Raw genomic sequence first — 15,949 nt, 5'->3', positions numbered from 1 at the left:
CTGTATGCTTTTTGTCAATGATGCAGATTGGCAGGTATATTAATGGATTTCACAAACACGCTTACAAATTTATTATTAATTTCAGGGTCAAATGTTATACATTCCAGACACTGACGTGGTTGTCTTTCAGTGTTATCCCAGTGTTACTAACCTTGATGACTTAACACGGTAAGCCTCTTTAAGCCTTTAGTAATAAAAGCCTATCTCTAGGTACTCTTCATTTATAACTACACATCTTTTAAATGTGAATTCGAAATTAACTCTGTTTGTCTGTCACCCATGGTCGTAAATAGCTATAACGATTTTGAAATAAAAAAATGCGTACAGGAAACCTGATTGACCGACATAAATATATGAAGGAGTATGTGTAGCTATAACCAAATCAAATTTACTTAATTTGAACTTATTATAATTTCAGCCGTGGACTGTGCATCTCAGATATTCCACTTCACGATGCTACAAGAGACCTCGTGCTAATGTCCGAACAGTTCGAGGCTGATTACAAGTTGACCCAAAATCTGGAAGTACTTACTGATAAGCTCCAGCAAACCTTCCGAGAGTTGGAAACTGAGAAACAAAAAACTGATAGGTAAGTTATTGAAGAACATATTATCTAAACTTGATTTACTTAAATTCTCTCTTAGAAATCATAACTCTGATATATAATAATTTAACTTAGCGTTCTAATATGTATTCCAAACATCAGTTTATCTAAGTAAAAGAAGGTGATTCATCGTTTTTTAAAAAATACCCATGAAGGAATCAAACCTGTGACATTTTACCTTTTATTTAATGTCCCGGTTTCGCAATAATATAGAATTTCTAGCGTTACTTATTTACATAGAAACTTTCAGACTTCTATACTCAGTGCTGCCAATCAGTGTAGCCACTGAGTTACGTCATCGTCGCCCTGTACCAGCTCGCCGATACGACCCCGTCACTCTCCTCTTCAGTGGCATCGTGGGCTTCGCTAACTACTGCGCTAGGAACATTGACCACAAAGGCGCTATGAAGATTGTGAAGATGCTCAACGATCTATATACAGCCTTCGATGTACTTACTGACCCGAAGAGGAACCCTGATGTTTACAAGGTAGGTAAAATTATTTTTTAGTCATCATCATCATCATCATTAAACGTAAGCTTATATAAAAGTCCTATTATAGTATAAAGGACTACGTAATCGATAAAAAAGCTTGGGTGTGAATTATTGCTCTAACCAGGTTGCTCTTCTAATAATTTTAAATGACATTGTGAGATGGTGATAACAAAAAAAAACACCCGGCTAAGTTTGTTGTGGGCTTCTTCTTAGACCAGGACGCGTTTGGAACCCTCGTAGCTTTAGTTTTAGTTTACGAATGTGGTTATCGCCATCATCTCAGTACCGTGTAATTCTTATGTACGCATCAAGAGTGACACCTATGGGCCTACTTGAATAAAGATATTTTTGACTTTGACTTTGACTTCATCATCATCAAAAGCCTAAAACAGTCTACAGCTGGACTAAAGGCCTGTCCCAGCGGGAGGATTTCCCGTAATCACCATGCCGGGCATGGTTATATTCCCTTAGTCGCCTCGTACAACTGTGTTCTGATCTGCCACCACACGGCATTGGCATGCCAATTACGCTGATCAGTATACAATCGAGCAGTACTCCCTACTATAGTCGTAAAAAAGTAATAGGCCCGTTTTGACATTTGTCATCGCGACGTAACTAGTTATGGAACCATAAGACTCGGTACTCGATACTCGCGAAAAATCAATTCAAGTTTGTATCAGTACTTGATTGATATATTATGTATATAAAGTGTTCGTTCGTTCAAAGTATTCCTTTAACTTCACAATCAATTCGCGTGACTGGCTGTTGATTATATGTCCACTTTTCAACATGTTAAAACAGAGTTCGTACTATATAACAACAAACACAAAAATTGAGTCAAATCACTATGTTTAAATCAATGTCCAAAGTAGAAGAGCCAAAGTTAACGTAATAGTAAACAATATATATCAAACTTAAACGAGCGCACAGTCAACTTTACAAGATGGGGAACGAAAAACTGCGCAGTGCGCGCGGGGACGCGTTCAGTCATGTGCCGTTTGGTCAGATACATCAACTCAGACTGATTTTTTACAACCCAGTGTCGTCAATTCAAAATTTTATTTACGGCTTTGAGTACCAAGCTCATTCTTTGCAGTAAAGATTACTACACAATATTTAATTTCGATATTCACATTACATGCACATACATTGCACCATATAAATTTCTCTTCAACGTATCCATAAATAAAATTAGTATATGAACATTTAGGGAGCTGAGCTGTCTTATTTATTTATTTATATATTTATACTCGTTATTTGCCCACAAATAAAAATGCAGCAGAAGAATAAGAAAAAAAACACAGACAGAAGCAGTATACAAAAGGCGGCCTTATCGCTTCGTAGCAATCCCTTCAAGGCAACTTTAGGATAAGGAAAACAAAAGGATAACAGACTGCAGTTTGTGCATATTAAAAAAAATACATACTTATTACTACAAAATTAATTACAATTAGAAGACACAAATAAAACACTTATAATAATAACATCTATTATTTCAGGTTGAAACAGTTGGTGATAAATATATGGCAGTATCCGGCCTACCGGAATATAAAGTGGCACACGCGAAGCATATTTCGTTACTTGCTCTTGAAATGATGGATCTTTCTCGAACCGTTACTGTGGATGGTGAACCGGTGGTGAGTGCAAATCATCACAGTTATCAACCCAAGAGGAACTTTGGGCTGTGTCCAATTTGTGTATTCTATAACAAGACCAAGAGCAATGCAAGTTACAACATTTCATACCTAACTATAGTTTCATATTAATAATAAGTTTGTATTAATTAAGTTACTCTGTAATAAGAAATTTTACCTCACAGGGTATAACGATCGGTATTCACTCTGGGGAAGTAGTGACTGGAGTTATTGGACATCGTATGCCACGTTACTGTCTTTTTGGTAACACAGTGAACCTGACCAGTCGGTGTGAGACAACTGGTGTTCCTGGAACTATAAACGTCAGCGAGGATACATACAGGTAAAACAATGACACTCAGTTTTAAGAATGCACATCATTGTCATCCCAAAGGTCCGCTGTTGGACAAATCTATCGTAGAAATTTCAACTTGCCGCTTGTGTCCAGAGTTCTCGATATGGTAGATACAAACGGTGATAAATTTTGGACTCCTACAGTGTTAAGGGCTATCGAGCATCAAAAATACAGCTTCGATGCGCTATAAAGTAGTGAAATTTCAACAAATACATCAATATGCAGCCCAATTTAACTTTCGATAGTTGCAGTAACAGGCTTTTTATTACTTAAACGCCAGTCTGTCTTTGGGACCGGTGACCATCCAACCCGTTATGCTGGCCTTAAGAATTTTATGAAATATTTCACAGGTTCCTTTTTTATGACCTCTTTTCATTTGTAATTTCATGTTTTTGAAAGTTGTGAGTTATGTTAACGCAATCTATTACACTCTCGCCTTTAGGGTTTTCTAGCAATATCACCCCTCACCTTTTTGTTTCAGTTACCTGATGCGAGATGACAATTACGACGAGCAGTTTGAACTTACCTACCGCGGTCATGTCTCCATGAAAGGCAAGGCCGAACCGATGCAGACCTGGTTCTTAACTCGGAAGAATGCCTAAAGTAGGATGATGCACTGTACTTCAAAAATATGTACCTATGTATTAGAATGTATCACAAAGTCTGTAATCATACCAAATAATATACTTAGTTGATTATCATAGATTAAAATATTTAATCCAGATAAATACTTGATCGAATTAGTAAGCTTTATGTACCTGCAAAGTTATTATGAATCTTATGTCTACATTTCTAAAACCGCTTGAAGTAACTTTAATATCTTCGAGCAAGTTGTACTTGCGGTAAGAGATGGCATATTATGAAACTTAAGGTGTCTCTGCATTAGAGGTGATTTTTCAATAGCCAGATAATCTTTAACCTGGTACTACCAATGCTTATAAACTAGGCCTACTTGCAAAAAAATCATTCAACCGAAGTTAGATGATCTCTTAGATGAATTGATATATAGTTTATTTATTCCAGTCAAGGACCTATGAAAGTTTTGAATATTCAAATAGATGTTTATTAGAATTTAGTGTATAATGTGATTTAAATAGCAGTCATAGAAAAAAGGCTTATGTTAGAAACTTATAGGCCTATATAATTAAAAGCCTAAATAATATTATTGATATTGGCTTCTTACCTGTAGTAGATTTTGTTTAAACAATCTTTTCGTATCTTGTAGAAACTCACTAAGAATTTTCATCAAGCTTTTGCTTGATATAGAAAATTGATTCTATTTTCATTGGTTTATATTTATTCTTTAGCACAATAATTGTTGTTTTCGATGGTCAGATATTAATGAAATTTATTATTAAAAGATAATTCACATTTTAGAAAAAAAAAAACATATTTATTGTTAGGCCTAAATCATATGAATGTTACTATGATATTCACATTTTATTTATTGTTCTCATTGATTCTCTTGTAATTTTAAACTTTATTTCTTAAATATAAATTATGATATTATTATGTCCGTATTGCGTAACTTTTGAAAGAAAGAAAGAAGACAGTTGTGAACTAGTGGTGGTAATCTGAATCAATTTATATGAAGTTGATACATATAAGTTGCTGCTTAGAAGTCACTGAAATTACGCAACACGAGGATTGATATAAAATTAAATATTTAGACAACTGTTATCATTTTCTAGTCAAACTGAGATTAATATAAATTATTTATTATGATCATTAATTATCAGTGGTTACAATAAAATAAAATAAATGTCGTAAACGTATTTGTTTTTTTTTTGTTTTCCCATTAGTTTATGTTTAAAAAAAAAATTCATTAAGCAATTTCAAACCAAGTCCTTTAACACCATATTGAAGCAGCGTGAAGGGTTTAATCTCTGTACTATTTTGTCCTTAAAAGATCAACCTAAAAGATAAGGCTTCCTTTGGACTCTAAAACTAAGTAGGTAGCTCATCGGCCATAAAAAAGTGAGAGCTTCTTAAAAATGTTTTTACCTGTGAAGGTTAGAGCACTTTCGATAGCAAGGGTCGTTAAGAAGGCACCCAGCGTATTTCAAAATCGCCACAGTATCTTTTGTTTTCCGACATACCATCCCCTGTAATCTGCCGCCCGGGGCAATTAACCTCCACCCACACTTTTTGTACAAGTACAGCTACTGCATATGTGAATACAACACATCTTAACTCATAAATTTAAAAAAAAACCGAAGATGGCATCAATAAATCCCTTACAGAAAAACAAATCTACGTCTACCTGTTACTCATAAAGAGAAAGGCATTTTAGATAAATCTCGTATCGTTCCAATCTTGATTTTGGCGGTTTCGTGGAACGGTTTGTATCAACTTAACCGGATGGTCGAGGTCGGCCGTCGACATTCCTTGCCGCTTATTTTTAGGCATTTATGTCCAACGGCCTTTAGAGGTTTTATGCGTGTTTTGTAAATGAATTAAAAATTGTATATTCCCCAGTTGTCGGCTTAGTGAATAGGATTTCAAACAAATACGCAACTGACTTCCGCGTGCAATGTGCTTGATGGGTATAAAGATTTAGTCACATTGAGATCTGTACCTCGAAAACTCACCAAGCCCCTGATTGTCTTTGGCATTTAAATCCAAATAAATGTAACAAATCAAGTATACTTATTGGCGTACTGTACACTTCGGACGCAAAAATAAGGCTTTAATGGGTTTAACGTGTGTTTATCCGTGGGGTTGTCCGTCCCCCAAACTAATTGACCGATTGCAAATCTTGACAGTATTAAGAAACTAGAGGGAGCTGTAAACGTAGGTTTTAAATGTATTTTTTGCTTAAAAGCTTTCGTTATCGCGATAGTTTTAGGATGGGTACTAATTAATATTCTGCTCCGGATCATAAGCTAATTTTATTCTTGAAAATAGGGTTATACCTACTTGCACAGTCTCATACTTACACTTCAGTAGTTTTTTTTGAAGATTTAGGAACCTTGAGCTGATGCTGTAGCATCAGTGGTATGCGGGATGCAAGCAACTTACAGAATATATAGTTTGTGGGCTCATAATTGCCTCAATGATTAAGGGATAGATATCTTAGTATGATCGAGGCCCCATCGTGGAAAACATTCTAGCACGTTACGGGAGTCATTTAAATGTCTAAGTTAATATGATTTAACATTCAATATAAAATATTAAATTAGATATCTATATATTATTCAGTTTCCATGGCATCTAAAAGAGAATCTGTAATGTATTTTATCTCATTCGCTCGCCGACTATATTCTATATTAACATAGATTTTAAATTCGAAAGAATCAAGTTTCACTTCCAAAAAAGCAATCACTTTTGAATTCAGCAAACATTTTAATATAAATTTAATACTATTATTGCCGAAAAACTTAACGTTCTGATAAGCTAAAAAGTAATAATATATATGAACATTTAGCTAATCAGAACGTAAATTTTTAAGTCAAATTATATTCAAAAATAAAATAAGGAAACCATTTCATACTTAGTTAAAATATACATGACACAGATTAAAATATGGACATAGACTCATAACGTCTTACAGTTATGCAAACTACAGACGCACTGCACAAATAAATTTCAAGTTACTTAAGTATATAAGATCTCCGTGGCTGGTTTTGACGCTGTCCTAAAATTTGTTGATTAGGTCACTGTATCAGTAATTAAAGTAGAATGAAAAGACACACTTCATTAGTAAAGAGTCTCAGCAGATATTTTTTTATACTAAAAATTACTAATCGGATACTCAAATAAAGAACTCGTATCCAAAACAATTGACTAAATAACAATTCCATTGTAATCTAAACTTCTAGATAAATAGTCCAAGAAGGCATCTTATGCCCGTTTTCACTAAACTGAGGCATTTATGCGATGTATATATAAAAACGTTTCACCAACTCAACATCTACACACAACGTAGATGTATACTTAGGAATCTCCTTACATTAGGCGTTAGTTGTTTAGGCATTGCCTTATTAGTCAGAACAAGACCTAGACCCCAATTGCAGCGCCACCTACCGGGTCGAGATTTATTTTCAAACTATATTTAACGCACGCGGGCGGGCAGCCCGCGTCATTTTTCTTGCTTTTAGCATTTCTATAACCGTCGTAACTTCAAGCAATAGATCCAATTTAAATACTTTAAACCGGAATTATCAGGTAGATAATCAATCTTAATTAGAAAACTATTTATTTGGAAAAGTCGCCATCTTTCGATTGTACACCAATTTCGATCAAAAAATTATAAGTTATTGTGACTTAACATATTAATAGCTAGACGTATAGCCTAGCGGACTTTTTTGTAGATAATAATTATTACTTTAAACATGTATTACATAATTTTTTTGTATCATCAATTATTTTTGCGGCGTACGCCAATAAAGCTTCGATTTGGCATCTTTAACAAACATCGTTAAATTTTCTGAAAACTATAATACACACTAAAACCTTCCGCATAAGTCACTCTGTTCATTAGTTAAAACCGTATGGAAATTCGTTCGGTAATTTTTCAGTTCTTCGCGCCCAGACAGACTTTGTTTTATTATATGTACCTAAAGAAGAGTTTCACTTTGTTAAACAGTTCTTCAGGATTTCAGGAAACGTCTAGAAGCATTCGAGATGTGGGCCTATGGACGCATGGTGAAAATTAGTTAGACTCAAAAGGTTACCAATGAGGAAGTCTTGCGATGAGTTGGTTGTCAGCGCGAACATTGGAAGACCGACAAAAAGAAAAAAAGTTGCTTATCTAGGTCATGTACTTCGGCATGATAGATACAGGCTACTGCAACTGATAATGATGGGCAAAGTTGCTGGAAAGAGACGCATCGGTCGCAAGAGGAAGTCTTGGTTGCGCTATATTAGGGAGTGGACTGGGATCGCGGGTGCCGCCCAGCTGTTTAGCCTCGCGGGAGAAACGGAAAATTATCGAAAACTGACGGCCAACCTTCACTAGTTGGAGAGGAACCTAAAGAAGAAGAAAACAGTTCTTTAACTAAGCATTTTCCCTACATCATTCACCAACTTTGATTTTTCTTATGTTACAAATGAAGTTATGGTATCAAATCAGCCTATCAAATTCACACATCATAAGCGTCCTCACTGATAGGAGGGCGTGAAATAGAACATAGACCCACCATGTGACAACATTGCGGGCTGAGAGCAGTGGCGTGCATAGAGGGTTGCACAGGAAACTTAAGGATAGCCATTGTAAGAGTTATAAAAGCCTACCCTTAAGTATTATTATATGTATAGCTGGTACTGGAGATTTTCTTAATTTTATATTATCTGCATATCCTATGCATGCACGCCACTGGCTGAGAAGAGCTGTACTCTCAAATAAGGCTAATCGCAGCCTTATTAGGTTTCGGTCACAGAGTAATTTTATCAGTCTAGAAAAGGCGTTGCGTGTTCGCTCTATTCTGCAGCGAATTTCAAGACTATGATCCCCTTTGCCGTCAACCATTGTGCCTAGAAATCTGAATTCTTTAATGGGTATCCATACCCATTAAAGTACAAAGAACCTGACCATTAAGGTAGGAATTTATTAGAGCAGGGGTTCGGCTAATTTCCATGAACTTTGTCTTTTTGGTGTTGATGTTAATGTCATACCTACTCAGCAATAATACTTATAAAAAAAATCAAATATAAGGCCCTAGAAAAGAATAAACCTATGACAAATAAAAAAATATGATCAATATTTTGAAGATGAAATAAGAAACCATTAAACCCATAACAAGATATTATACTCGTTCGGCCACTTTTTTTCTCATTAACAGTAAATCGGACTGCGGTCAAAGTTTGTACGGCCTTTCCCGTACTAATAAAAACCTTTGCCACAACTTTAATGTGCATTGCCGTATTATTTTAAACTTACATTCGTCATGGATAATATAACTGTTCAATGTGTTGTAAATAAATGTTACGCTCGTAACTTATTGATGTCTAGTGTTTAATTAGTACACGGCTATTTAAGTTACATGACATCATTGCTTTTTGAATCGTGGACGCTTATCTCATATTATTTGCATGATGCTATACACATTTTTGTTCTTTTTGTCGATTATAGGAACATTTCGACAAAGGTTTGCAGAATTTATCACGCTGATTATAAAATTCAAATTTAATACCAGCATAAAGTTGTTAGTATTATTACAAAAGTATCTTAACGACTTTAATTTAAAAATATAGAAATGAAAATATAACCCATATTTTTTTTATTTCTATATTTTATATACATGTTTATGTCAATTGCAATATGATTAAACGCAATAAGTTGTAAAACTTGACTGAAATAAACCTCAATTATTAATAATAGTGATAAACTTAGGTTTCACAATTCTTTCCTGGGATCAACACTTTTAGAAAAATAATTATCCAAAGTTGTCAGATATAAAAACTGAGTGACAACCAAACCATCAGCTGTGTTTACAGGACAAATGGGATCATAGATTACTACGGCGACAACATAAAGAACTAACATTTTTTGTTATTATATGTACAGAATGTAGATATACTAACATTTTTTAGTTAACACGTGTTAGTTTAAGTCCTAAAATTAAGATAGGGTTGTCGATTTTTTTTCTTTAGGTTAGTCTGAAATATGCGATATCGCCATGCTCGTTTTTGCCGCCAAGGCTTGCTGTGGGCTCGGTGGATGCCTGTGTAATAACAGGTACATAAGGTTTAATATGACAAGGTTGATTGGAATCTTCCGGCTCCGCTTTCATCTCTCACAAGATAGAAAAATGAATGTTAAAATGTAAAATCCAAATTGTTGATGTTGGAAAAGAGCAACTACTGAGTTTCTTGCCTGCTTCTTCTCGGTAGAATCTGCCTTCCGAACCGGTGGTAGAGACACTACAAACAGACAGACTTGACGTTTCAAAAGTGCTTATATTAGGCCTACTTCAAATAAATGAATTTTGAATTTTTTGAATTTTACGCCTCAGGTTGATGAACACAGGGCTGCGCTCTTAGGACTTGCTCCTCGCATACCCTGCTAATTGCTTAGTTTATAGGTGAAGGTTTTCCACTTAGCGTTAGGGCCATCTTCTTTGCCTTAGATTATAACAATTTAAAAAAAATAATTGTAGACTATTAATACTTTACTAACGTAAGCCTAATCATTTTTATTTGTTCTGATGCGACTGTTATTGACACCACTTATTATTAACAGCACACTAGAGCCTGAATTCTTATCCATATAAAAAATATCTTTATTACAAAATCTCCATATACTTACAAATCATTGAATAAAACATTTGTGGAATAGCTAACCATCTAACCAGCGTAGCTCCGCAACTTCGACCGCGTCAACCTTATTTACTTACTAAGTAAATTATTGGCAGTGTATCAGTGCCAGAGTAAATCACGTGAAAATCGGTTGAGCCGTTCCTGAGACCGCTAAATAGCCGAATAGCCGGATCAACAGACAGACAAAAATGGTAAAAATTGTTTTTGTTTTAAATATCGTAAAGTACAATTAGACAGTCAATAATATTTACGCGTAAATGTAAAGATAATACCTACCTAGTTTCCCAGAGAACGTTATCCCAACTTTCAGGCATGCCAGGTTCCTCACGATGATTGCTTAACTTAAAACCTCACATAACTCTAAAATTTTAGACGTGTGCGCCGGGCATCGAATTCGGTCCCCCGGAACAGGAAGCCGATGGCAGCCACTAGGCTAACACCGCTTGTTAGTCTTCGCTGTTTAGGCTTTATTTAGCCCATCCTAAGCTAGGTATTTGATGATTATTCTAGGCTTTATTTAGCCCATCCTAAGCTATTTGATGATTATTCTACTATTCTACATTCTCTCATCTAAGAAAGATCAAGCCGACGAAATTTAATTAACTCCGTAACTAAACCACATTGCAAAATGAATATTTAATTCCATTTAACAGTAGATTAAGTAATTACATCATTATTAAAGCAAATGTAGGTATGCCATTATTCATATATCTCGTCATGTACTGATTAACTAATGCATTCTTAAAATGTAGCTATCTCTTATTTGAATACATTAGCTTAGGCTGTATTGCAAAAGTTATTCTTCGGACATTTCGGGACTTACCTACCTGTCGTCGAAAAAAATAAAACAGAACATATCTGTCGCAAAAAAATCAACTCGCACACATATGTACGCAGCCCAGGTGCCTCTTATTTTGCATGATTGAATGGCTCAAGGAACGATTTTATGCTCTGTATAATTGCGTGTTGTCACGAGGCAAGAAGGTCGATAATTGGTTGTCAATTCGCAGGAAACTTGTCGATTTGAATGGAGAATGCACACCGTTTCAACTTAATCGTCACTTAAGAAACTACCTCAACCAGTCAGTCTGCGTCCGTCACCTGCGCATGACGCACGCGCATCGCTCTCATTGGCGGATTCGAAATTTCATTGCGTTTAACACGAGCCGTGTCGGCCAATTGCGTTCGATTTCTTATTCGCGACTTTTACATTACATATACAGAGTGTCCCGTTAGTGTTGTGCATGTGACATTGAAAACTGTTTATGACAGTTGTTTGTGGTCCTAATATTCCATCAGGTGGTTGGATGTTTTCCTTTTTATTTTTCTGGTAAGCTATTTGTGTTTAAATAAATTAATTTAGTAATAACGATTAATAAGTTATTGCATACAACAATTGAAAGGAACTTAATATTACAATTTTATAAATATATTGTGCAGAAGATTTCTAAAACGCATTTAAGTACAGGAGTAATCGCGGCACATCGTCATCGATATTTTAATATTATGTAGGTTCGCTTAAGATTTATCGACTTAAGATTATAAAAGTTATGAGATCCGGTTAAGGACGTTTTGCAAAAACATAATTTTACAAACAGATTATTTATCAAATAATGAGGAAAATTACAAAGAGGGTATTAATTTCAATAATTAAGAGATTACTGGCAATTATCATTACAAATAACAAGTAGGTATAAGGTACATGTGGATTATACCGCTAGAACTAGATAATCTTTATGGCTTGACCACACATAGGTACATATTTTATGTCATAGGGTGTATTTTTGAAGATCAATGTGTGTGTGTGTGTGTGTGTGTGTGTGTGTGTTTACGTACATTTAGAAGGCAGATCATCATATAGATGTTGTCTCCAAAGCCCTAAAGATGCATTGAATAATCTGTGTAAGCTATTACCGACCGATGACATTTCAGTGCCTCAATTTGGGTAATAAATAAATTCTGATTTTTCTCGGGCCCGGTCTGGGCCTTCATCCTTAGCTGGTTACCTTGCCAACAAAAACGTGCTGTCAAGCGATTCACCGTTCCGGTACGACGTCAAGCAGAAACCGATAAGGGTATAGGTTTGATATTACTGGCATATCCCTAGCACGTTAACCCGCTACGATTTTAGATTGAAGTCAAGGGTTAACTTGGAGTGCAATGAATAACCTAAGCTAATAATGTCCCAATACCGGCCTCCACTCTCATAGAATATCTGAGTTTAGACCAAGAGCTAAATTTTATATGAGTTTAAAACAATGCAAACTTAAATCGCTAAGATGCCGAGAGAATCTTTGCATTTCTAAGTAGGCCTTGCTTTAGTGGCACAAACATTTAACATAAACTCGGTATGTGCCACTTCCAGTTATTTTCACTACTTGCCGTCAGGTCACGCTCTGCTAGACACCAAAGATTCAATTTCATTATGGGAAATCATTATTCAATCATAACAAACAAGACTACGTTAGATGAAGTGTAAAGGAATCTATTTAGATCTTATCTGCTACCATAGAATAATAATTCATCGTTTAAAAGTTCTTATATGCTCCCTACTTTTTTATGATTAATGAACTTTACATAATGAACAGCTAATATTCATTTTTTATTTCTACAATTTTAGTATTTTGGTTATAACTTACGCATTCATTACATCAACCTCTTACCGGCCCACTACAGTCTACATACAGTGCACGGGTCACATGTATCACAATGAGAAGGGTTTGGGTCTTAGTCCACCACGCTGGCCCAGTGCGGATTGATGGACGTCATACGCCTTTGAGCACATTATGGAGAACTCTCAGGCATGTAGCTTTCTTCACGATGTTTTACTACTAGGATTCGAACTCGGCTCCCCGAAAGTCAAGCCTTCTAACTCCTAACTACTGGGTTATCACCGCTTGCTATGCATTATGCAGTTACAATTGTACCAGTATACAAACTTACATGTTTGTTACAATCACTTTGGTTTACAGTAACTACAATTATAATGCACAGTTTTAATGAACTAGCTTTTGCCATGGACTGCACTCATTTGGGTTCTTTTAACAATTTTTGATGGCATTCTAAAACTCATAATCTCAATCATGAAGTCATCTCCAAACTACGAAAGTTTAATCTTGATAAGTCCAATAGTCTCACGCGTATAAACCAACACGTAAACTGTTAAAAAATTATTATAGTAGAGACGAGGTTTGCTTTAAAATGTATCTTTCCCAACACCATTAAATTTATCTACATAGAAAGTGATCGTTGGCTTACACTGATTTTAATATCAGTTGTAAAGTCATTTAATAGTGAAAGTTTAGAACCTCTTAAATTTAGGTAGCGAGCAGTGAAAACTAAACATGCTTCTGCAGGTTTCTGTTGATAAAACCACACTGGTTTTCATCATCATCAGCTTATTGATGACTCTTCAGAATGGCTACGACCCATCGCGCTTTTCTCATGTGGTGGTGTGCCGGGTGATGGACACTGCAACTGCACTGACACGCAAATAATCCACAAAACATATACAACTAACATATATATGCAGTAGTCATTGCCCGCGACTTTATTCGCGAGGAAATTTTGATGTGTATGCTTATGTACCTGACAGCGTGTACGCTAAATTTCATAAACATTGGTTGATAGTTAACGCGTGGAACCCACAAACGAACGCACGATTGAAAAAATATAAATTGAGAATGCGTAATCATGAGTCTGTCATATGGCACTGTTGGGCATAGAAAACCTTATACGGGAATTATACTTATAACAGGTTGCTCCAATTCTGGTTTGTGAGTTTGGGAGGACTGTCTTAACTGAAGCCGGGTCGTAGCCGAGCTGATCCATTACTGGTTTTTATGGACTGATAGGCCCTTTATAGTTTCTGTAATGGTATCTAACCCTTATAAGACGTACCCAATATCCAGAAAAAAATGACAAAATAAAAAGCGCAATAAAACCAAAATATTCTAGAAAACCGTTCTATTTCAATATCAATAATAGAGTAGTGCGTGTGTACGTTAAAGCGTTGTAAATAAACTCAAAAGACTAGAAGTATGTATGTAACAAGTAGCATTTATCACGTTTTGTTGTGACATTATCACATATTCTATACATTGACACCAATACACATGGTCATTTTACTTGTAAGCAATTGTCATTCCGTAAAACCACGTAGCGGGCATATAAACTCGTACCTACTCCGTACAAATCAATGTTGCTAAACAAATAAAATTGCTATATTATGTGTGACTATCATAATAATAAAATTGAAAGGGCAAAAAAACGAATGAATCCCATAATATAACCTACTAATACTAATCAGTGGCGTGCATAGAGGGATGCAAAGGGTATGCAGATAATATAAAATGAAAGAAAATCCCCAATACGAGTTTTAAAAAACTTAAGAATATAATAAGCCTACCCTTAAGTATTTATAACTCGTACTCGTACTCGTTTTCTTCATTTTGTATCATCTGCATACCCTCTGCATACCCTCTATGCACGCCACTGATACTAATTAACCTATTGATATTGTCTACACCAGTGTGAATATCTCCTGTCCGAGTTTTAAAAAACATAACTATAGACATTATAAGAGTTATTAAAATCCTACCCTTAAGTATTTATAACTCCTACTGGAGATTTTCTTTATTTTATAACATTTGCATACCCTGTGCATACCCTCTGCACGCCACTGGTCTACACCATACCCAAAAAGGTTGGAACTTTCGAAAACATCTGTGTTCCGAACCTATGGGCATCTGATTGGGCTGCTAATGATGAAGATAATATAATGACACGAAATTGCCCAAAGCTTGCCTACACTGATGACGATAAGTTTGCGGAATTACCTCTAAATATTGTCATATCAGCCAAGTAGGTAATGATCATACTCTTTTCTAATATAAACCGTCGGGCTTTCTATTTAAGTATTACAAAGTATATTGTACTTTGTGACGATATTGTAAGTAATAAAACATAAATATGTATGAAAATCTATGTCCGTATGCATGAGGTCACTCATACCCAGCTCTCACACTTAAGGTGCGCACGCGCATACTCGAGTGGAAAGTGTTATAGCCGCAATTTGAATGAAGTTATGAATAATATTTAAACAAAAAAATCTATTTCAGTTTTATGTACTAGTTGAGTTATTTATCACCTTACTCTTCATTAGGTGTAGTTTTCGTTTTACAATGGGAAGATTTTCCTGCGACAAAAAGCTTGCTGTGTTATAAGTTTGACATGTCAGTGTATGTTTTTGGGGGTCTGGGAGTTTTTAGCTATGTTTGATGAAGATCGGTCCAAGATGGCCTCTGCCACAAAATGGCGGACAATATATTTTTATAAAATAAATATTTTTTAAAATTATGAACATAATATTGAAATTTTAGGGATTTTCTACATTTTTCATTTATATATTTTTGTTTATTTTGGTCTAGCAATTAAAACTTTACTTTATGTCTTAGATGACTATCTTATACCATACCATAAAAAGTGTATGTAATATAACTATGTCTCACCTACGAATTGGATTAGTTTCACTATTTATGTTAGTTTCGAAAAAGCCAATGAGCACGTCTCAAGATGCCGCAGTGGGCTTCTGTTCGAAAAA

The 15,949-nt window shown here is 35.2% G+C and overlaps 2 protein-coding genes across 3 annotated transcripts in view; both read left to right on the top strand.

The window, feature by feature from the left end:
* LOC120625414 (guanylate cyclase soluble subunit beta-1) overlaps positions 1-4,387 on the top strand; it is a 28,105-nt gene extending 23,718 nt beyond the window's left edge. For both annotated transcript variants that reach the window (XM_039892471.1, XM_039892470.1), the window contains exons 10-15: positions 86-168; positions 419-589; positions 855-1,092; positions 2,598-2,735; positions 2,918-3,075; positions 3,569-4,387. In XM_039892471.1, the coding sequence (XP_039748405.1) occupies positions 86-168; positions 419-589; positions 855-1,092; positions 2,598-2,735; positions 2,918-3,075; positions 3,569-3,689 (909 nt within the window). In that variant the 3' untranslated portion in view covers positions 3,690-4,387. The remainder of the gene's footprint in view (positions 1-85; positions 169-418; positions 590-854; positions 1,093-2,597; positions 2,736-2,917; positions 3,076-3,568) is intronic.
* A 7,060-nt stretch (positions 4,388-11,447) lies between these two features.
* LOC120625079 (glutaredoxin domain-containing cysteine-rich protein CG31559-like) overlaps positions 11,448-15,949 on the top strand; it is a 113,507-nt gene continuing 109,005 nt past the window's right edge. Inside the window, exon 1 of the mRNA XM_039892001.1 lies at positions 11,448-11,677. The gene's annotated coding sequence lies outside the window, so the exon portion shown is untranslated. The remainder of the gene's footprint in view (positions 11,678-15,949) is intronic.

This window comes from Pararge aegeria, chromosome 7, assembly GCF_905163445.1.
Source record: "Pararge aegeria chromosome 7, ilParAegt1.1, whole genome shotgun sequence".
Lineage (NCBI taxonomy): Eukaryota > Metazoa > Arthropoda > Insecta > Lepidoptera > Nymphalidae > Pararge > Pararge aegeria.
The sequence above is the reverse complement of the archived record's forward strand: the minus strand, read 5'-3'. Positions and strand labels throughout refer to the sequence as shown.